The sequence below is a fragment of the Leiobunum rupestre genome, chromosome 8 (assembly GCF_980474605.1).
Source record: "Leiobunum rupestre chromosome 8, qqLeiRupe1.1.hap1, whole genome shotgun sequence".
NCBI lineage: Eukaryota > Metazoa > Arthropoda > Arachnida > Opiliones > Sclerosomatidae > Leiobunum > Leiobunum rupestre.
Window position 1 is genome coordinate 25,386,616 of NC_143391.1, and position 21,846 is coordinate 25,408,461.

The 21,846-nt window shown below is 37.0% G+C and overlaps 3 protein-coding genes across 6 annotated transcripts; 2 read left to right on the forward strand and 1 right to left on the reverse strand.

The window, feature by feature from the left end:
* The first annotated feature begins 227 nt into the window (after positions 1-227).
* Positions 228-5,128, forward strand: l(1)G0289 (plexin domain containing lethal (1) G0289). Of its 2 annotated transcripts, none has more exons than XM_090156252.1 (12): positions 228-393; positions 1,899-2,242; positions 2,310-2,444; positions 2,511-2,580; positions 2,652-2,774; positions 2,846-2,899; positions 2,973-3,128; positions 3,192-3,287; positions 3,358-3,500; positions 3,562-3,811; positions 3,871-4,034; positions 4,091-5,128. In XM_090156252.1, the coding sequence occupies exons 1-12, from the start codon at positions 315-317 to the stop codon at positions 4,157-4,159; spliced, it is 1,683 nt and encodes a 560-aa protein (XP_090012378.1). In that variant the 5' UTR covers positions 228-314; the 3' UTR covers positions 4,160-5,128. The 2 variants fall into 2 exon arrangements, with proteins under 2 accessions (XP_090012378.1, XP_090012379.1); XM_090156253.1 differs by having other exon boundaries at positions 2,976-3,128.
* A 13,979-nt stretch (positions 5,129-19,107) lies between these two features.
* Positions 19,108-20,660, forward strand: LOC149932887 (RWD domain-containing protein 1). Of its 2 annotated transcripts, none has more exons than XM_090156097.1 (7): positions 19,108-19,197; positions 19,389-19,509; positions 19,701-19,784; positions 19,850-19,977; positions 20,093-20,236; positions 20,298-20,427; positions 20,491-20,660. In XM_090156097.1, exons 2-7 carry the CDS (start codon positions 19,437-19,439, stop codon positions 20,637-20,639), a joined length of 708 nt encoding a protein of 235 aa, XP_090012223.1. In that variant the 5' UTR covers positions 19,108-19,197; positions 19,389-19,436; the 3' UTR covers positions 20,640-20,660. The 2 variants fall into 2 exon arrangements, with proteins under 2 accessions (XP_090012223.1, XP_090012224.1); XM_090156098.1 differs by having other exon boundaries at positions 19,143-19,324.
* Positions 20,661-20,667: 7 nt separating this feature from the next.
* Bet3 (blocked early in transport 3) lies at positions 20,668-21,690 on the reverse strand. Of its 2 annotated transcripts, XM_090156101.1 has the most exons (6): positions 21,672-21,690; positions 21,511-21,584; positions 21,347-21,444; positions 21,191-21,287; positions 20,948-21,130; positions 20,668-20,885 (listed from the first exon to the last, which is right to left on the reverse strand). In XM_090156101.1, exons 2-6 carry the CDS (start codon positions 21,547-21,549, stop codon positions 20,766-20,768), a joined length of 537 nt encoding a protein of 178 aa, XP_090012227.1. In that variant the 5' UTR covers positions 21,550-21,584; positions 21,672-21,690; the 3' UTR covers positions 20,668-20,765. The 2 variants fall into 2 exon arrangements, with proteins under 2 accessions (XP_090012227.1, XP_090012225.1); XM_090156099.1 differs by lacking the exon at positions 21,672-21,690 and having other exon boundaries at positions 21,511-21,664.
* Between the last annotated feature and the right edge of the window lie 156 nt (positions 21,691-21,846).

The window sequence follows — 21,846 nt, forward strand, 5'->3', positions numbered from 1 at the left end:
TGTGTATTGCTCCAAGCTCAAACTATTCGCCTCCACATAAACGTAGTAAAATTGCGTCACCGGGTTACTCTTCTTACCCTACTCAGAAATCGCAGAACAAGCGAAAGAGTCTACGATTTAGCCAATTCATATTTCCCGCTATTTCATATCGAATTCAAGCGCCACCTAGGTGGCGTGTTTTTGGTCCAACTCCAAAGTTTTCCATATTGTGAATGGATTGATTCGTCTTTTCTATTTAGTTCGAAGTCGGAACCTCGGAAGTATTGGTGGGCGCTGAGTGGTTGACGACGTTTAAAAAATTTTTAATTCTCAAAATGCATATTTTTCCGTTGTATTTAAGTATACTATTGTTTCTCAATATTGGAACTCTTCTCACTTATTCGTTATCGAAAAGTAAGTATAATAGTTAAGTTATTAAATTAATTCGCGGTTTTTTAGTTTTTGGTAAAAGAGTAAACCAAGGCTTATTTATTTAACCCAATGTTTGTAAATTTCTTTGGGTTGGGTAATATTATTATTTGCTTAAGTAGTGTTGCTAGTTTTTTGCACTGACGTACGCGTCGGTTTTTCAACTTTCATGTGTATTATTCTGCATTATTTATGTTGAAAACCTAGCTGTAAAAGAATCATAATTGCCCTTCTTGTACCCTAATTATCCTGATACCTTGGATATATTGCAATAAAGCTATGTATTTCACAAAATTCTTTCCCTATATTAACCAAGTAGGATATAATAATTAATGATTTTTTATTTTAATGGTTAGACCCACATAAATACAGAAATTAAATTTCCGTTTCTGTAACAATTTGTTATCATTATGTTTCATAGTTATTTTTAAGTTATGTTAGCTTAACTTACTTTTTATTTTTCGTGATTATAAAAATACATCAGTGTTTCTATACCGTAACTTGTCCTTTCTTTTAAATTAAGTTTAGCCCCATTTTATAGGAAAAATGAGCTGTTTTTTAACCTTGTTTTATTATTATTCCACATAATAATTTAATTGGTACATCTATCTTTTAAAATGCTTACTAAGTGGTCATCTGTAATGTATACTCACTGAGAGCTTTGAAGCGTAACATTTTTGCTTGTAATGCTTTTTTCAAAGTGTTTAGTAATTTTTAATATTTTAAGGCTTACCAAAATTTTTATTGTGGTGTGAAATATTCCAAACCACTGAAATATAGCATACCATATCTCTTAGATTAAACTTGTTGACTTTAGAACCCAATGTGAAAGCTTAGCATTTCAGATATCTCCAATATACCAATAGATCCCATTCTCAGGAAGTATTTATTTTTTAGGAGTGTATGTGTATTTTAGATTATTTGAGGATGGTATATATAGTTCCAAACATATAATTGTCATAGAGGAAGCTGTACATAGCGAAACAACTAGCACTTTGTGATTAACTTTCTTTCCAAGGAAAAGATATGGCAATTTAACACATGACTAAACGTGGTTTCTCCTCTTGCTTCTTAGGCTCTCCATATAGACATATATTTTTAATTTTGTTCCCAAGAACTATATTAGTTACTATTATATTTCAAAGGTAACAAATTTTACTTTTGTATTGCATCCTATATTGATAAACTATGAGGATACTATAAAGTAATTAGTTTTTAGGTATCATAATTATTTTTTAACTAAAATGAAAATATGTAAAATTATAATACTGTTTTTCTTTACATGTTTTTGTAATGTGTGCTAGAAATTTTATCATTGCTCATGGCATTTAGACTTGTTAAAGTTAAGCTATGAATTAATCGGCAATATTTTCTCACGTAGCTCTTCCCCCTTTATAAAATCAAGTATTTGAGTTGGTTGAAAAATTTTCAACTAATAACTTTAATAAGTGAAAAAGTCTACATTTTAAATAAAATGTTTCTCTGTGCAGATGAATACCTAATAGAAAACCATAAGGAACTTATATCCGAAGATGAGGAGGTTCATTTTAGAAGTTTGAGAAAAAGAGAATCGGAAGCCATACCTGTAATAGTGAAAAAGCCAATAGTTGAAAAGAAAGATACATTGAAACTATTAGCCAAAGAGAAAGAGTCTCTTAAAGAAAATGGAAAGGAACCCGTTTCCACTACAACTACTCCCAAACAAAGTGAACTAGAGCCAAAAGTTAGTAAACCACAGACATCCGAAGTTTCAACTACCACTACAGAGTTGCCAGATTTGCCTACTGACCTTCCTACCGGCTATAATGTACAAGATGAAGAAGGAAATACTACTGTAAGATTTCTCGAGTTAATTTTTATGTAATATTTTAATTTGTTTTCATTTTCTTTCATTTATCTAGCAACATTTTATTTATTACAATGCAACTTGTTATAACGAAACTGCAGCCAAAAGCCTCTGGGTTGATTTAGAATCTCTTCCTCTTGAAAAAGTGACAAAACATGTGATGCTCTCTAGTTCTCATCGCAGAGCATCGGTACAAACAGTCAAATATTAAGTTTATTAACTACCTAATTTTCTTTTAAACTAATTTTTATTACAGACAGTGTCTTTGCCATTTGACTTTCCATTTTATGGACACAAAATTCGTAATATAACCATTGCTACCGGCGGTAAAAATACATAATTTTTTATTTCTTTAAATTAATTAACGTAGTTTAAAAATGTTGTTTTTTTGGTTTAGGGTTCTTGTATACTGGAGATTACATGCACACTTGGTTAGCTGCCACTCAGTACATAGCTCCGCTAATGGCCAATTTTGATACGAGTATCCATAATGAGTCTACTATTAAATATGCTGATTGCGGTAAGGTTTATTTTTCATTAAGTAATGATTTTTGATCTTTCAAAAAGATAAATAATTTTTTTCTATGGTAGGAGATAATTTCACTGTGCAATGGGAGAAAGTTTTTTTGCAAGATAAAACCCAAGGTCCCGTAACATATCAGTAAATTAATACTTGAACTTACTTTGAATATTAAATTTTTTTAATATTTTCCCGAAGAAGGTCCATTCACCTTTCAAGTGACCTTACACAAATCTGGAGACATTGCCTTTGTTTATCAAACTGTCCCAATATCCATAAAAGAAATTAATGACACTCACCATCCGGTGAAAGTAGGCTTAAGTGACGCATATATCATTGAAAAAACTGTTGTCTGTAAGTTGAATTTGAGATCAATAAGCAAGATTTAATATATAAACTAATGAAATTATTTTTCAGTCATCCGTAGAAAGACAATTTACGAATACCACCGAGCTGATGTATCCCATTTTGACATTCAAAATTATACCAGCATTTATTTTACCGCATTACCCAGTTAGTTGAGAGTTCCAAGTTTAATAACCTTTAATCTCAAATAATATTTGCCTTCCTCTTGCCATTTTAGCCTGTCAAAATTATTCTGACTGCGACTCTTGTATGGGTGCTGATACTCGTTTCGAATGCTTATGGTGTGGGGCTATTGGTCGTTGCTCTAGTGGTTTGGATAGACATCGACAAGATTGGATTAATGGAAAATGCGAACACCTAGTAAAAAATTTTGTATTTTAAAATTAGTGGGCATTTGTTATAGTACTCCTAATATTGTTAGAAACCCGCTGACATTAAATGCAAGGCTCCAACAGCAACCCCTGCATTTGAGCCAACAAAACCAACTAAGAAACCAAGTTCAACCCCCTCATCTGTGGTGCCACCTGCAACTAGTACAAATAATGCATCCAATGCTACATCATCATCCGAATCCAGCGTAGTTGTCACTACTTACGCAACTGACAGCGCACCTCCGAAATTAGTAACATTACGTCCTGATAAAAAAGGACAGTATATGCCAGCTGCTAGAGGTAAAGAAGTGGCTCTATTTTGTTAATTGAATCTTTGAATCTAATACACCTATCATCAGTTTCGGATGAAGATGAACATGATGACGCTATTCATAAAGGCTCAGTGGGTGCTGGAGCGGTCATCGCTATTTTAATGATTATTTGCTCGGTCCTTGGTTTCGCTATTTGGATAGGCTATGCTTATAAATACCCTCAATCACCATCTGGTCAACTTCTTATCAGAGTAAGAAAAAATTAAACACTTTTAAAAGTATATTTTTAACATAAATATTTATTCAGTATCGACCAAGTCAATGGCGTTGGAGGCACGGAGAAGCCCGATACACAGCTGCTTCTATTCATATTTGATAGACAAAAGGTTTAAGAGATTTATATTTCGTGTATTAGTTTAGGAAAGTGAACAATAATTTGTCAATAGTAATGAGGATCTGCACAAAAAAAACCCTTCTGAAAACAAAAATCTCAAATGACAATGTTGTGTAACTTATACAATGAGAAAAAATTTTAAAATTAAATTTTAGTATTAAAAGGGAGAAAATAGGCCTACTGCTACTACTCTTGTAGATAATGACGAATCCCTGCAATAACGTACATTTTGTAAAATTAGAACTAATATGCACAATTGAGATAACGTATATTCAGTTTTATATATATATATATTCTGTAAAAGACATTGAAAGTGAGAGAACTATATATTTGTTAAAACTAGTTTTTACAGAAATTTAAAACACAAGGCTGCATTTTAATTTCCACCCCTATTTAAAACTTATTAAAAATGATCTTTGGGGCTTTTTTATCTCTCGGTGCCTTACTAGACTCTAGCGAATAATTTTGCAAAGGAGAATGAACTTGAAAATGCATTATTGCAAATTCCATGTCCCTTTTATAGTGCAACTTTTATCAGAGTTCATTTTTGTTATTGAAATGTATTTTTTTTACTATTTTTATAAGATCTGAATCAATTTTTCAAAGGCAATAATTTGTAATTATGCAACTACTTTTAAAATAACTCCTTATTTATACAAATAACATTGACACATATCACTATGAATATTGCTATGTAACATTTTTCACACTGACAATTTTTGCTGGTTAGGATAAATAGATGCTCTTTTTTAAGAAATTAGCTGGCTAGATTTCTCTTCCTTATTTTGTACATTCCAACTAGAGATCTTCAATTTACCACAAGATTCATGTATTTTTTGGTCTGCTTTTATAGTTCTATGTAAAAAATATCATATTTTCTGTAATTTTACTAATTTCATAATGTAAAGTTTGATAAATTGAATAAAAGTAATATGAATCACAAAAAATGTTATTTTTGCACTTTTATCTCTGGCAAGAAAAAACCTAGGCTCTGAAATAAGGTGTACTGTTCTAAAACCACTTCATAACTGTTTTGTGCTGTTAATCTTTATTGTGGCCCATACTATGGCTTGCCATCCAGGACAAAATTCTCAAATTAACAAGTTTATATGTCGGAACGCCGAATCGAGTTTTTTTTACATCGAAACCACGATTCGCATTTATTTTACATCGAAACCGCGAATCGCATTTATTTATACATCGAAACGTCGACGAATATAATTCTCATCTCGAAGTTTACACTGGCATTACTCGAAGTTTACACTCGCATTACTCGAAGTTTACACTCGCGTTACTCGAAGTTTACTCTGGCTCTACTCCATTATTTTCTCTATACAAGGACTGCATACATTATAGATGGACTGCAAAGTTTCAACATCTTATGATGGATGGATGGATGGATGAAAGGATAATGTTTGAAATCAATTTTATTGGAATACCTTGGAATTTTTGCTTGGAGGAATAAAACCAGTATACAGGAGTTGCGGAGAGCTGCGAAATCGGTTTCGTCAGTGACCGTGAACTCGCGCGAGACGGAGGGGTTCAAACGCGACTAGCGCCAACTGCATACGGAATTTTGCAACTATTCTCATTTTATATCATTGTTTTCGCGTCGTCTGGTTTGTTTTGAAACATTTCTAAATTCCTTGCGCCTTTTTCCAAAATGACTCGTATTTGTTTGGAGGAATAAAACAAACCAGATGACGCGAAAGCAATGCTATAAAATGAGAATAGTTGCAAAATTCCGTATGCAGTTGGCGCTAGTCGCGTTTGAACCCCTCCGTCTCGCGCGAGTTCACGGTCACTGACGAAACCGATTTCGCAGCACTCCGCAACTCCTGTATACTTGTTTTATTCCTCCAAATATAACCGGCCAAAAACAGGCTCATTTAAAAGGTCTCATCGACGTTTTGATAAAATCAGGCCGAGCTTTAGGTAGCTCGAGCCATGCATGACCTCGTTTCCGATATTACATGAGCGTGTGCGGAAGCTCATGCTGTAGCATAGCCAACGCGCACCTATGCTGGTGGGTGACCTTTTTCAGAAGACATTAAACTTTATTTAACGAAAAGATTTGTATTACTTTAATACTACGATCAAGATCATATTGGGTGGTATTGGACAAGGGCGTATCCAGGATCTTATTTCGGGTGGGATTTAAACTTTCAGCCCCATTTGAGACTTAAAAGTATAATTGAAGATTTGCCCCCCCCCTTGATATTTAAATTAATGTTACTTTAACCACCCCATCTTGATCCGAAATTTTAGACATTTTTGTGAACGCCTCTATCATATTGTCTAATGAATGAATTAATAGTTAATTAATTAATTAATTAATTATACTTAAAATCGTGGATTACGTTTTTAACGTTTTTACGAGGTAAATCAGCTCAATTTGTTCGGTTTTACTCAGGCCCGGACTGGCCATAAGGGCGATCGGGCGCGCGCCCGGTGCGCCCCAAGGGTAAAAAAGGGCTCGGCGCCCCTAAAGTGACAAACATAGTTCCCCCGATCGCGGATCGCCCTTTGGTCAAAAAGGTTCGGGCAGTGAAACGCCCCAAGGGTAAAAAATGGCACGGCGCCCCTAAAGTGACAAACATAGTTCCCCCGATCGCGGATCGCCCTATTGTCCAAAAGGTTCGGGCAGTGAAAATATTTTACTAAAACTCGAAAATAATAAAACATAAATATCAATACATCCGTATTAGTATTATTCAAATACTCATTTTGCTTTCCTGAGTCCGGCGGCTACTAACGTAATAATAACCGTGAGTTAGAAGTCCGTCTGACAATTGGATACTCTGCAAGTTCTTTTCTATTCGGTATTTTTTATTACTTCATTATTTTTACATGATTTTGATAATACCATATGTAACATAATTACTCATAAGTATGCCTCTGTATAACATTTCCATTGAAAAAAATTTAATGAGACCTTGTTTCACGCGGAACATACATTAAGCGGACCTAAAAATGCAAAAATGCTTATAATCCTTGCGCTATTGAAAAGGTTACCATGGAAATGAAATCATGTGATCGCGAGGCATGAACGTAATTTACGTCATATTGTAACGCTTTTCTACTACTAATATAGGCCTATAGGTGCCTAGCGTTGACATATACTACTACTATGCTACTAGATTAAAATGGTTAGTAAGGACGCTAATGAATTATTAAATAAGGACAAGTTGTTTTGCCATACCCAGATTCTGATTTAATGATCAACTTCTAAAATTACTATTAGACAAACATTTCGAATCGAACTACTAAATAAAAACCAAACAATACCGCTAACAAATAAAATACTACTAGATTAATATACATGACCCCCAAAATAACTACACGCAGCATGCACTCGACCAATGCCAGACTACTAAAAATTCGCTGTCTACTATATACACTAATTGCGCCATATAAAAAGTACTCATCACTATTCTTGATTATCGTTGGTCTCGAGACTTGAAAATAAAATGAAAAAGGTAGATGCGAGGAGAGAGTTCGTAGAGTTGAAGAGACGAGTTGAAGGCTTGAGACGTTGGAGATAAGATGAGGCTACTACTATGGTCTACGATGTCGTGGTGGTGATCGGCAGAGGAAAACCATGGTCCGGCGATAACTGCTCAATTGGCTGGAGACATTCATAGATTGCGACCAGCGCGAAAAACTATGTTCCTTTTATTAAGGTCATCCGGAGCGGGGTGTTTAAGATCATCCTTTCCTTTCGGTCCGGAGATACGGTTCCTCTTCTCCTATTCTTCTTCTTGTCTTCCAGTTTTGTTGTATAATCCACGTGACTTTTTGGGTCCATCCTGGTTTTTTCGTTACCCAATTGAATTACTATGACGGGCTGTCACGTGGAGGGACACTATGATTTGACCAATCACCAAATTTCAACGTAGGGCTTTATTTCAAGCGCCCATGTGTTTCAATTTCTTGAGATCACAAGACGCGCACACATTCGGTGACAATTACACCAAACAATAATATCGAGGCGCACTACTATAATTGTAAGCATTGGTCGAGAAAATCTGGCAAAGGTTCGAGTTCAATAATAAATACACGTGGCATGCACACTATACGCTATTCACCGTCGATTCTAAAGACGATCGTAAAACTATAAATCAGTGGCTGGGTTGACAGGAGGGCAATTTCGGGCATCTATAGAGATTCCTTTTAGCAGAGTAGTAACAATGGAAACACGTTGGATCCCTCTTTTGGCCTTTCGCTAACTAGTTCCCATTCCTACAAACTATCCAACGCGACCATATGGGGATGCCGAAGGACGTAAATAATTGTTTCCCTAACAAAATCTAAAAGAGGGGTAGCGTATCCAAAAATATTCGTTACAATATCCCGTGAACAAGGTTTCATTAACGAAAATGCTTTTATGGCATACTTATGTGTGATTATGTTACATATGATAATAGATATAGTAATTGGTAAACTAAGTTAAATAATCCTGAATTAACCGTTTAAAGTCGAAAAAACCAACCAGGGAGGACCGTGGACATTACATATTCGAGAGTGAAACTAAAACTTTATCGTTTCCCTCAAACGTGACATATTTTAAATGATGTAGTAGGGTGCACGACCACACAAGACGAAAAAATAATTTGTTTAGGTAATACTAATATACCGTGTTACCGTTATGCAGGGTGTTTTGAATTGCTCTGACTGGGCATTTTTTGGAAAAAAAACAAGCTGTCCATAGTGGCAAAGAAATCACGTTAAAAGATTAAATTCCTTAAAAAAAGTACATCTAATTTAACAAAACGCCAATTTAGGCCTAAAGTAGGCCTAAAACCGTATCAGTAGGCCAACTACGCACAAAGGTCAAGTTTTCAATTAGTATTTAATGTGAAATATTTTTGTTTTCAACCATTTTCTAACGTTTAATGAGTCTCATCAACATACCACTACATTATTCTCGTGATCAGCGTGCTTTTATGGTGAAGTTATTTTAAGGTGAAGCCAATCGTAACGCGCATAGGGTTAGTGAATTGTTCACCGTTCGATATCCAGATAGAAGACCAAGACACAACACCGCTCTTCGAACTGTTCGTGACTTTCAGACTTACGGAAACGTCAATCCCAGATTTCCTGGACCAGGTCATAAAACATCAACATGGAAGACACCGTTCTAGCCTATTTTGTTGCGTATCCTCGAGCAAGCTTCAGAGGTGCAAGCGACGATCTCGGATTATCGACGAACTACGTGTGGACCACTCTTCACAATCATAACTTCCATCCATATCGAGCGACCATCCACCAAGCTCTGCACGAAGGAGATATGGAACGTATAACCCCTGTAGCACAGGAAGTCGTTTTAGGGTCGGGGTACGGTCGAAAAGTCGCTTTATAGTCGACGACCAAATGCCGACCTAAAAACGTCCGAACGTTTTTCGACACTATACCGTAAATCCTTTTTTGGGACTATTTATGGTCGGTATGCCGACCATTATCCGACTTAAAATATACCTTACATTTAATTATTACCCCTGTGGCACAAAGGGTCGATTTAACGTCGTGCTTTGCCAATTAATCGCTCAAAACTGTGAAACTCTGGCGATTTAATAAAACAAATTGAAATATTTTTAAAATAACTTCCCCTCTGTATTATATTTTTTAGAATAAGATTATATATTCAATCTGAGAATGTTTCCTAATTAAAAATCTCTCAGCTCAAGTATGTTACATTCGTATAGCTAAATATGTTAGGCTAAGATATTATTAATGAAGATTTATTCGTAACTTTTACTAAGCCCGAAGAAACTCTAGATTCAAGATCTTTCCGATTGACATAAATAAACTCATTGTTTCACTCCCGTTCATGGGACTTGACCAACTACATACATGTATATAGCTATTTATATAGCTATATTTACGGTTCTATTTGGTCATCTTCAGTCACTTAAAATATCAAAAAGTAAGTCGTTTCGACGTAATTATCCAGTACATTCTAAGTCGGGATGACGTCGTTTCGCAGTCGGTTCTTAGGTCTATTTGGACCCTAAATCCAAAGGTCGGCCGACCGTTGGCCGACTTTAGTGTTTAGTACCTTTTGCCGACGTCGGCCCGACTCTAATTTGCTACAGGGGCCCCTAGCTGTAGCACACGGGAGTCGGTTACGGGTCGGTCTTTGGTCGAAAAGTCGGTTTTAGGTCCATGACCAAAAACCGACCCACAAAGTTTTAATCTTTTTCGAATAAAAAAATATACGTACGTTTTTCAGGGTGGCGACCACTGTAACACACGGGAGTCGGTTACAGGTCGGTCTTGGGTTGAAAAGTCGTTTTAGGTCCATGACCAAAGGCCGACCTAAAAAGTCTTAATCTTTAAAAAAATATATGTACGTATTTCAGACTTTTCTTAGTCAGGGTGCCGACCGAAATTTATAGTGCAATTTCCGACTTAAAAAAGACCTTACACTGTTTTCTGATAATTGAGATTTTGGGCATCTTATCGGTTTCATGAACCAAAATATTACCAAAAATACTGTGCTAACGTTTTGAATACGTATATAGATAAACGATTAAATCAATAAAATATACAGCAGTGCTAGCTTGTAATATTTTGTTTATTTTTAAATAAAATTTATTGAAAAAGTGATATGCATTGTCAAATTGCTTTACTTTAATCTTGTACAAGATTAAAGATAAAATGAGCTGGCGAACACCGTGATCGACAAAATGACTAAAAATCTTTATCTTCATACTTTTCAACTGACTTATTTTTCTTTAATTCTTAAACACCACTCGTTTGGTTCTAACACCATTAAGTACTTTTTGGGTCGAAAATAAGACTTACCCTGTAGCACGAAGAGTCGATTTAAAGTCGATCTTTGGTCGAAAAGTAGCTTATCGGTCCTGGTCCAAATACCGACTCTAAAAGTACTAAACGTTTGTGAGATAATAGGTACCCTGTAAAAACGTTTCTGGTCGTTTTAAAGTCGGTATGGCGACTCAACATTTTGGACCACTTGCCGACTCTAAAAGTCTTAGCATTGGAACTATTTAGAATCCGACCTTGAATTGTTATAGCTGTCGTGACTTGAAAAAGACCTTACACATTTATGGCCCAACCAACGGCCGACTTACATCCGACATTTTATTTGCCAATTAATCGCTCAAAACTGTGAAACTTTTGCGATTTAATAAAACAAATTGAAATATTTTTAAAATAACATCTATTCTGTATTATATTTTTTCGAAAAAGATCATATAATCAATCTGAGAATTTTTCCTTATTAAAAGATCTCTCAACTCAAGTAGGTTACATTCGTATAGCTAAATATGTTAGGGTAAGATATTTTTAATGAAGAATTACTTGTTAGTTTTACTAAGCCCCAAAAACCATAGAACTCTGTACCCTAGATTCAAGAGCTTTCCGACGGAAAGAAATTCATTGCTTCACTCCCGTTCATGGGACATCACCAATTACATACATGTATATAGCTATTTATATAGCTATATTTATGACTTTACGTGGTCATTTTCAGTCATATAAAATATCAAAAAGGAAGTCGGCGTGACTACCTGACGGTGTCGGGCCGCCGTCGTTTCGACGTAATTATACAGTACATTCTTAGTCGGGATGACGTCGGTAATTTTGGGTATTTATCTTGATCGTCGACGTCGGCCCGACCCTACTTTGCCATACCGGCCCACCGATGTTTCGGAGTACATACGACGAACATTTAAAGTCGGCAGAAGTCGAACATACGACGTCGGGCCGACCCTAAATCAAGTAGGACATTTCGAAATTAAATAGTGCAGTGGGCCAACGTCCACCCGACTCCGCGAATGGGGTCTCCCGCCGACGTCGGCCCGACTCCGATTTGCTACAGGGGAAGGTGTGATAATCGATAAGGTGTTTCCGGAATCCGGATTATTCCTATTTAAGTTTGGACATTCTACGCGAGCTTACCCATTCTGGGAAGGGTTTGACCCTTTGGGCTTCGTTCGGGAGACTTCTAAAACTATTTTTTTTAATACCGTTCAGTGAACGTGAAATGACGAGTTCGACCTCTCCGCGTTTAGCGAATCCATGGCGGGATTTACAGGAATACATCGGGTGGCCGGGAGGAGTTAGTGCGCTTTTCTTTAAAAAAATATAGTTCAACCAACTCAAGTAATTTAAATTGCAGCGTTTTCCTATATTAATTCCGTGCCGGCACAAATGGTATTTGAAGCACCGCCCTGGCCGCGTTATCCTTGGGTCGCAGTTCAGGTTGGGACCTAAGCGCCGCCCTGGCCACGTTCTCCTTGGCTTGCATTTCTGCATTGGAACCGGAAAATATTTCAAGTGCAACTGGCCCCCTTGAGCTTGATGCTACTGGTGCCGAAGTAGGATCTTCAAACTGAGCATTAGGTACACCTGACCCCGAAGTAAAATCAAGACGCCTCCGTTTTCGGGCTGCGTATTAGGCCGGGCGTTTCTTAAGGTTTTCTCTTTTCTGGAATTGAGTATCCAGTTTTTTGGCAGCGTACCTTTCTCTAGCTTTAATCTTTTTTCTTTCTCCTGTGGCAATTTTCTTTACTTCTCTAACGTCATTTTTTTCTAAATCGGTCTCATTGGCTCGCAGTTCCGCATTGGAAACTGAATATTTTTCAAATGTAACTGGCCTCTTTGAACTAAATACACCTGGCCCCGAAGTGAAATCGGCTCGCACTTCAGCTTGCGACCTAAGCACCTCGCTAATGATAAACAAATTCCAGCAGTTCAGTTCACTTTTCCACTCCGAATTTGGTTCCTTTTAAATCAGGGAGGCTCACTTAAACTTTCGTATAAGGGGCGCAGTGGGGGTACATGGTGTGTGTCACCACGTTGGTCGATTATTAGGTTTGCGGAGCGACCACCACCTGTCTAGGAGGTGTTTGGTGGCCTACGTCGTCTCTGTTTTTTATTTGTTTGCGGTTAGTCCAAGCCATCGAAGTAATCTCCGGATTCTTGGGCGCCATCTAGCGGTGTTTAAAATATTACTATCTCTCCCGCCATAGACCTTCCAGTCACGTGGTTTTTTTAAATTTTATTCCGAAAAGGACGTATTTCCGCAATATAAACATTATTCCGATAGGTGGTGATAGTAGTCGCGTGTTAGCACCATAGATATAGAAAAGAAATAGAGGCACTATTGTATCTGGCGAAGTTGACCGCGAGTGCCGACCCCATTTTCGCCAATGTAGGAAGCCATGAGATGGGCAGATTACGTGGCGCCATCGACGCGTGGTGAAATGAAATACATTATGCCTTTTTGAAAATCAACTGTCATTTGATGTAAACAAAGGAAGGATAGATGGCGTTCTATTGCAATGTTGTTATTAATGAAAAGTATGGCATGCCATCCAGGACAAACTTCTCAAATTAACAAGTTTATATGTCGAAACGCCGAATCGAGTTTTTTTTACATCGAAACCGCGAATCGCATTTATTTTTACATCGAAACGCCGAATCGAGTTTTTTTTAAATCGAAACCGCGAATCGAGTTTTTTTTACATCGAAACGCCGAATTGATTTCTTTACATCGAAACGCCGAATCGGATTTATTTTTACATCGAAACGTCGACGAATATAAATTATTCTCATCTCGAAGTTTACACTCGCGTTACTCGAAGTTTACACTCGCATTACTCGAAGTTAACACTCGCATTACTCGAAGTTTACACTCGCGTTACTCGAAGTTTACACTCGCATTACTCGAAGTTAACACTCGCATTACTCGAAGTTTACACTCGCGTTACTCGAAGTTTACTCTGGCTCTACTCCATTATTTTCCTTATACAAGGACTGCAAACGGCGGAGTCAAGGGTAGAAATCAGAGAAGTATCATAACGGCGGAGTCAAGGGTAGAAATCAGAGAAGTATCATAACGGTTATTTCCATGTGCAATAGAAATAACTTTTTTGAAAATCTAGGAGCACATAGAAAATACATCCAATTGATTCGTTTCTTTTATTTACGGAGAAAGGAGGTGGAGAGGAAATGGTGGTATTTTCTTGGGTTGAGCTGAGACTCTTTTCACTCCTTCCGGCAGGTGAAGAAAAATTATGGACACGGCTCTTTCCTCGCATCGTGGAAACCGATAGCTCCGCCATAAAACAGTCGCGCTCACCTAGATAACAGAAGTAAAACCAGGCCCGGACTGGGTATCAAAAGGCGCACCGGGCGGTAAAAGCTAAGGGCGCCAATATCTTTGATCAGAACTTCTATTATACCCCCCCTAGGGCGTTTACTATTAAATTATTATAAACTTCTGCTATTACAGGTCTAAATGATTGTCAGTCTTTTTGAATATTTTTTTTAATTCTTATTAAACTGGTTTTAAATACAGGGTGTTTTGAATTGCTCTGACTGGGCATTGTTTTCAGAAACTGCAAGAGCTAGAGTTGCGAAATTTTCAGGGTAGTATTTCTAGAGTGGGATCGCTTTAAATGGTATATTTTTTTTTAGTAGATGGGACAATACAGTCCACTAACCGCTATGCGATTAATCAGGGGTGTAAAGGCCACGCCAACGGGGGGATACTTGGGGACAGGGGTGGGACACCCGTGCCGGAAGTATCCCGACCACCCGTTGGGGGATCGGTGGTCGTCCTCAAACGGCCATCCACAAACTCTGCCTCCCAGACGCTTGGGATTACAGGAATACGCCACTACTCCCGGCTAAATACTAAATTCTAAATTTCAGAAACATCGGAAATAATTTCGGGTTTTTGTAAAAACTATTTTTCCCGGTAGGTGCTAGAAAAAAACGTTTCAATGAGAAAGTTGTAGAGTGCTGTCGAAAATGTTCAAAGGAATTGGTTTCAATGGAAAATAACACTTTTTCACGAAGATATGAGCTGATGAAAAAAAAGCTGTCCATAGGGGCCAATAGCCTTCGCATTTTTGTACGTAAATGAAAGAAATGTCTAAAAGATTTAAATGAACATTTTATTCGAATAAACATAAGAATTTTACAAGTGAAGTTCTATGATACCTCCGTTTGCCACGATACATGTTTGGGCACGATGAAGCATGTTTTGAAACGAGCGTTTGATCATATCAGGAATGACAAGTTCGAAGGCTGCAATGATTCGGTGACGCAAATCTTCGATGTTCTGAATGGAGGCCATCGAACGTGACCGTTCCTGCCAACCCAACGCTGAGGGAACTCGTTGTTAAGATGCTCCACTACACATCTAGGTACGTGGGGTGGTGCGCCGTCATGTTGTTACCACATCTGTCTGTAAGCTTCCAGCGGAATATCTTCTTAAGCTTCTGCTATTTCGTTCTGCAAAAGCGCCAATTAGCGTTGTCCGTTAAGACGAGCTGGCAGGAAAAATGGGCCAATAACTCGATCCCCGAGCAAACCCGCCCAAACATTCAGTCGGAGTGGTTGATGATGGTGAGGAAAGCCCCAGTGAGGATTTTCGTCACACCACATGTGGGTGTTTTGATGGTTGAAAGGCCAATCTCTCCCAAAGGAACACTCGTCGGTCACCAGCATTTGATTGATGAAATTTGGGTTCTCATAAGATATGGTTATTAGCCATTTGCAGAAATCAAATCTAATTGTCGTCACCTGAAAAACCAACGTCGTAAAAATAGCCTGAAATAAAAAATATCTTGGCTCCAGCCATAATTAAAGAGTATTAGGTTTCTGCAATGCCCTGATGCAGTAATGGAGTTTCGGTTAATACTAAAAATCCATTTTTGGGTGAGCTCTAACTAAGCATTTCTCTTTCCGCGTTTAGGTACTGGATAAAAAGTTATATACTTGTGAAATCTTGAATCACTTCTACAATCTATATAACAACAGTACTTTACCATAATAATGAATTAATTGTAAAAGTTTTAATATTTAAGCTAACGCATAAAAGACCGTTGGGCATTCCTAAGCCTTGTGTGATCTAAAAACATCTTCCAAATGTGCAGACGACTAATTCGAATTTTTTAATAAATTTATTCACCTCTAGATGCTACTAAAGCCCTAGGGTCCGACCAAAAAATACCGCCCCCTGCCTTCCCCCTGTCCCGCGCTCGGTACCTATCACCTATGCTCTTTGTATTATCAAGAACGTATATATGTATAAGAACGTTGAACGTTCAAATTGGCGCCTGGTGCCATGATGCAATCGGTTAAAGAATAACTCCGCCCAAAAAACCGCGTGCGGCACGCGCTAAAGGTTAAACCGTTTCTAGCTCAAGCGCGCGCTGCACGTGGATTTTAGAGCGGAGTTATTCTGAAACCGATTAAATCACGGTCCAAGCGATGCCTTTTGTTCAACGTTCTTATACATATATACGTTCTTGGTATTATATTTTTCCCTCCAGGAACCCCTTCTCTCCTCCAAGCTGTAAGAATCGTCTGAGCTTCTACTAATTTTAACCGCCATGTTATGGCGCTAGCGGCTTGCCGTAGTCAATGAATGGCCGCTGATTGGCTGAAGCTTAAGCAAAGACTATATAATCATTAGTCGTTGCTACAAAATGTCCTGGCGTCAGGTTCTCCCGTAGACCGGAGCATTCTAGCAAAGATAATTTAAACTCGTACCCTAGATTCGAATACTGAGAGCTTTCCCATTGACGGTTTTGTTACGTTTACAATTTTCCGGCACGTGACCTCAGAAAAATCTGGCTCCATCGGTTGCGGTAAGGCGCAAACCATGGAGCGAATTTTTTCTGAGTTCCAGTGGGAAGTGGGTAAACGCTATCGGCAATGCGCGAGAGAGTGATTTCGAATCTAGGGTACGAGTTTAAATTATCTTTGATTCTAGGTAGGAGCATAAGATTTCTATGTCTCTATATGCTAGGAGCAACAAACCATAGAAATCTTATACTCCTACCTAGAATGCTCCCGTCTACGGGAGAACCTGACGCCAAGACATTTTGTAACAACGACTAATGATTATATAGTCTTTGCTTAAGCTTCAGCCAATCAGCGGCTATTCATTGACTACGGCAAGCCGCTAGCGCCATAACATGGCGGTTAAAAATAGTAGAAGCTCAGACAATTTTTACAGGATCCATCCGATCCAAGCTCGCAGAATTCCCATAGGTTTTTGCTGGAGTTTTTCACATGAACCACTTCAACGTTTTTGAATTTTTATTTAATAATAGTGTTAAGATTTTTTGAACTTTTAGTTTTGTTTTCATATTTACTTATTATAAGGAATATTTAAATGCCATTGTGAGGAAGATAAATAAGATTTCGTTTAGGTTCGCTTTGGAAATATTTAAGCCTAGGCCTGACATAGGCCTAACTTTTAAAATAGCAGGCAATGTCAATGGCAGTTTTGGGAGAAGCAGTGACTGAAGGTCCTTAGTATTAACCTTTGTATTTAAAGGTTATTTCACATTTAAAGTAAGTAATATTATATTTATTTTTATGTTTGTAAAAACTTAGATAAACAAAAACCTTATGAAAGAGTAATTATATACCAGAAAAAATACATTACCCTAAAGAATGACACTTATGACGAATTTACGACAGTCATTGAATTAAACAGCAACAATCACACTGATAATTGTCTTATTTTTCAAAACTTTACCTTCTATTTAATAATATGCTTTTTCTCTTAGAAGCTTAGCTAAGATAAATGTCTCGCACTCTGCTTAAATTCAACATTCCACTGTTAAACAACATAAGAGATAGTACTCAACGAAGACCGATATTTACAATGTTAAATAAAGTGTTTTAAAAAAAACGGATATTGCAGTAATTATAGTCCTGAGTTGTTGTTCCACTAGGCCACGGCCAACTTTGATCACGCGCTGTTCGCCCTACTACGGCCAACATATTCGTAGAAATTCCGCGAGCAAGGATTTTCCCCCTATAAACTGTACTATAATGTGTAGGAGGTCAGCGCCACGCTCGGTTGTTATATTGTCTTCAATGTAAAAACTATACTAAAAATAATAATCCGCTAGGGGCGCTGACGTCATACACATCTTTTGCTCATAGGTTAACACAGAAACGTCAACGAATGAGATGGCCGCTGTAGCGTGAGAGATGCGCGAGAAATAAAAGTTGGCCGTGACTAGGCTTACTGAACTTCCTGAAGTAATTTTTACCAAATCATCAATTTGAAAGCCCGCCGTTTGTTAACATTTCAAATAGCCCCGAGGCTTATGGAAACCCAAACTTTTACCTGTACAACGACACATTACCGTCCACCGCAAATCGTTTTGTGCATGTGGAAATGAAACATCGAGGAGCCATAACAATTACAAACAACGCAATAGTTATCCAAAACGTTTGCATATAAGAGAAAAATCTTTACGAGTAAAGAAACAGTCTACCATGTTTCAAAAATACATTAAACTCGTTCACGGCCCTATGCACGCGCTCACTTGAGCGCGTGCAGGGGGCGTGACTCGATTGACGTGGGCCAATCAAATGCGGATTCTTAAGGTGACGTAATCCATAATCGAATTATTATTTTCAGTAACTCAAACTAGATGGCAACGAATCGTTGCCGTAGTCACTCTTTGAATCGTGATTGGCTGATAATGACGAAACCTCCGAAAATGTAATTGGAATGAGGATATTCGCATCTGGAGGGTGGCAAATAAAGGAAAACCCCTGGAATCTCTACTCGGTTTAAAGGAGGACCCTTGGGACCATGGTGTAGTCTCCCATATACTGTGCTACTGGAACAGACTAAAACTAGCTTGGCGAAGGACAAACTTGAGTTGCAATGCTAGTCAGTAACCCCCCTACTCCAGTACAGTGCTATATTTGTGATTTTTTCAAAGTTTATTTACATGTGTTTTTTATTTTGTTGTTTTTAATTCTCGCTGAGCTCCGCAAGGAGCCGCTCTGTTCAAAAAGAGTGTAGTTCAACTACGGCAATAAAAACCTTTAAACCTTTTAAACTGAATCATTCTATGTTATAAGATTTCTATGCAACAAACACAGCACCTAGATATATGCCAGGATCTCTGGTAACACTGCAATAGTCGTCTGCTTTTTTTCCCGTTCGAGGCTTCGAGCTCGTGTCTTTCACCGTTTCACTGGCCAGGAGTCTGGGGACAAACGTAATTTACGAAATTCGTTTAAGATAAATATTTCAATAATTAAACTGAAGAATAACATTGAAAAATTAAACGTGATCTAAAAATATAGGCTTTTTCTATTGTATTACGAAGCTAAGCTTCGGTTTTGGTATAATACTTCCAAATAGGTGGGATTTTGGTTCATATTAATGTCATTATGTATATTTTTACAGTTAAAAGTTTAAAGCCGCTTAAGTGTGCTTTTGTACTGCACAATAACTATGACAGATTACAGAGAAGAGCAACGAAATGAAATTGAAGCGTTAGAAGCAATTTTCCCATCTGAAATAGAAGGTAATTTTCTTATAATTTTCTTGTAGGATTTGCTTACAAGCTAACTACAGCCATGGGCCAAATAATGATAAATTATTTATCATTATTTGGCCCATGCTACAGCCTAGCAATCAGTTTGTTCTTACATAAATAGAAGATATTATTGGTCACAAAATTATTCTTTTTTAAAAAAAAAAAATATCAATTTGCAGTATTGGAAACAGAACCGTATCATGAGTTTACCGTGTCCATTCAATCGGATGAGAGTCACGAAGAAACTGATGAGTGTGATTCAAGTACGCATTCACATTGTTATTCCTTGATCATGGTGTGGCGTATTAAGGCTACTTTTTCTTTTTAGTGGCTGTTGTTATTAAATTTACATATGTAGAGCACTATCCAGACAAACTGCCACTCATTGAAATTGAGTCTTCGGAAAATTTGGATGAAGAAGATGAAGAAAAACTTTTGCTACTTCTACGTGAAGAAGTTTGATTTATTTCTTTGTTTATTAATAAGTTTTCAAAATTATTTAAATTCGTAATATTTATTGAAAATCCAACTTGCCAATTTATTTATACCCACAAAATTTTTAATATTTCAGGGATCTAATAACTTAGGAATAGTAATGGTATTTACTTTGGTTTCATTTGCAATTGATTGGTTAAAAGAACATGCTGAAAATACTAAAAAGAATAAGGTTCTGGAAGAAGAAAACAGAAAATTAAAAGAGGAGGAAGAAGAATTGGTTAGAGTTTATTTTCTCTATGGCTTTTGAAGTACTAATAATCATTATTATTATTATACAGAAAAAATTTGATGGAGTCAAAGTTACAGTTGAAAGCTTCTTAGCTTGGAAAGCTAATTTTGATGCGGAATTGGCAGAAATTAAAAAAATTCAAAGCAGGTTAGAAAAAGGCACAGATAAAAAACTTTCAGGTAAATTTCACCTATGTGTGAGTTTTTTTTGGTAATTCACTAATGTATTTTTTTAATCTGTAGGGAGGGAATTATTTGAAAATGATAAAACCCTGAATGAATCTGATTTACAATTTCTTCAAGAAGGTGAAGAGGAAGTTAAAGTGGATGAATCTTTATTCCAAGAGTTGGATGGATTAGACTTAGACTTAGATATTGAAATTGAAGATTAAATATATTGTGGGTGATATATGTACAATGTTTATAGTAAATTGTTAATACATTTTTATTCAAGAACTGTTATATAACTTATATTTTGGAGATGGGTATGGAATGTGAAACCGTACGATGATAAACCGCTAATCTTCACCAGCTGGCACCGCATCTTCCAGTTTCCTCACAAATTTTACTTTAATCTCAGTAACACTGTCTCCACGGAGTTGATCTTGCATAAACCAAACTATAACTTCCATTTGCACCTTGAATAAAATTTACTCAAAACTTGGTTTAATCTGCAAAAGGGTTGAAAACTACGGTTTACCATTTCTAGAGCCCCTCTAATGACTCCAGCTAAAATGTTTGAGTATTTGAGGTTGCTGTGACCTTCGGGTAGCTCAACAAACTCTGCTAAAGGGTTTGTCTCTAATATTAGTGAAAATTCATCAGCAGCTGGACTCCAGTTTGTGATTGTTGGGTTTACACCCAGATAGAGCTTAAAAGCCAGCTAAAATAAAAGTAATATAAAGTTATTGAGCTGTCTCTAAAATGCCTGGAAATTTTTTACTTGAACTTTATCAGCAGTATCTCTGAAATCTGTGCATTTTCCTGAATTTGTTCTTGCAAGAAAATCTTCTATTAGCCGAAGGCCCATATTATATCCCCTAAGGAAATTTTTAAGATTTAGCACTTTTTATTGATTTCAGCTGGTTTAGTATCATACATTCGATCAAGCTGCTTGTTAACGTCGTCGTCGTTTTCATAGTCCTTTAGAATTTGGGCAACTAGAGCTCCATATGTGAGAGTAAATAGCTCCGAATTCTGTAATTATAGAAGGTATGAGAGGACCAATGGTATTGTCTTGTGAGTTTCAAGGCTTATACTTACAACTCGTTTGGAATCTGTCACTCTCGTCTGCCTTGACATTATATATTTTTTGGTATTTACTTAATAGATCAAATCTTAAATAATTAAATTAAATTAGTTTTTAGTGCAATATAAATTCAGAGTCTATGGTCGTGACCTATAACAACATGATAAACTGTGACATCTAGGGGTGTTTTTCCAAGCAATTTCGCTGGGTTAGAAAAAAGATGTCGCTCTTTTATAAACTAAAACGCATTGAGTTCGGAATATAGTACTTCTAGAGCCAAAATTTAGATTTGCTGGCTGGGGCACTTTTTTGAAATCCCATACGAAGCAAAACAGTTATCATTACTCGGT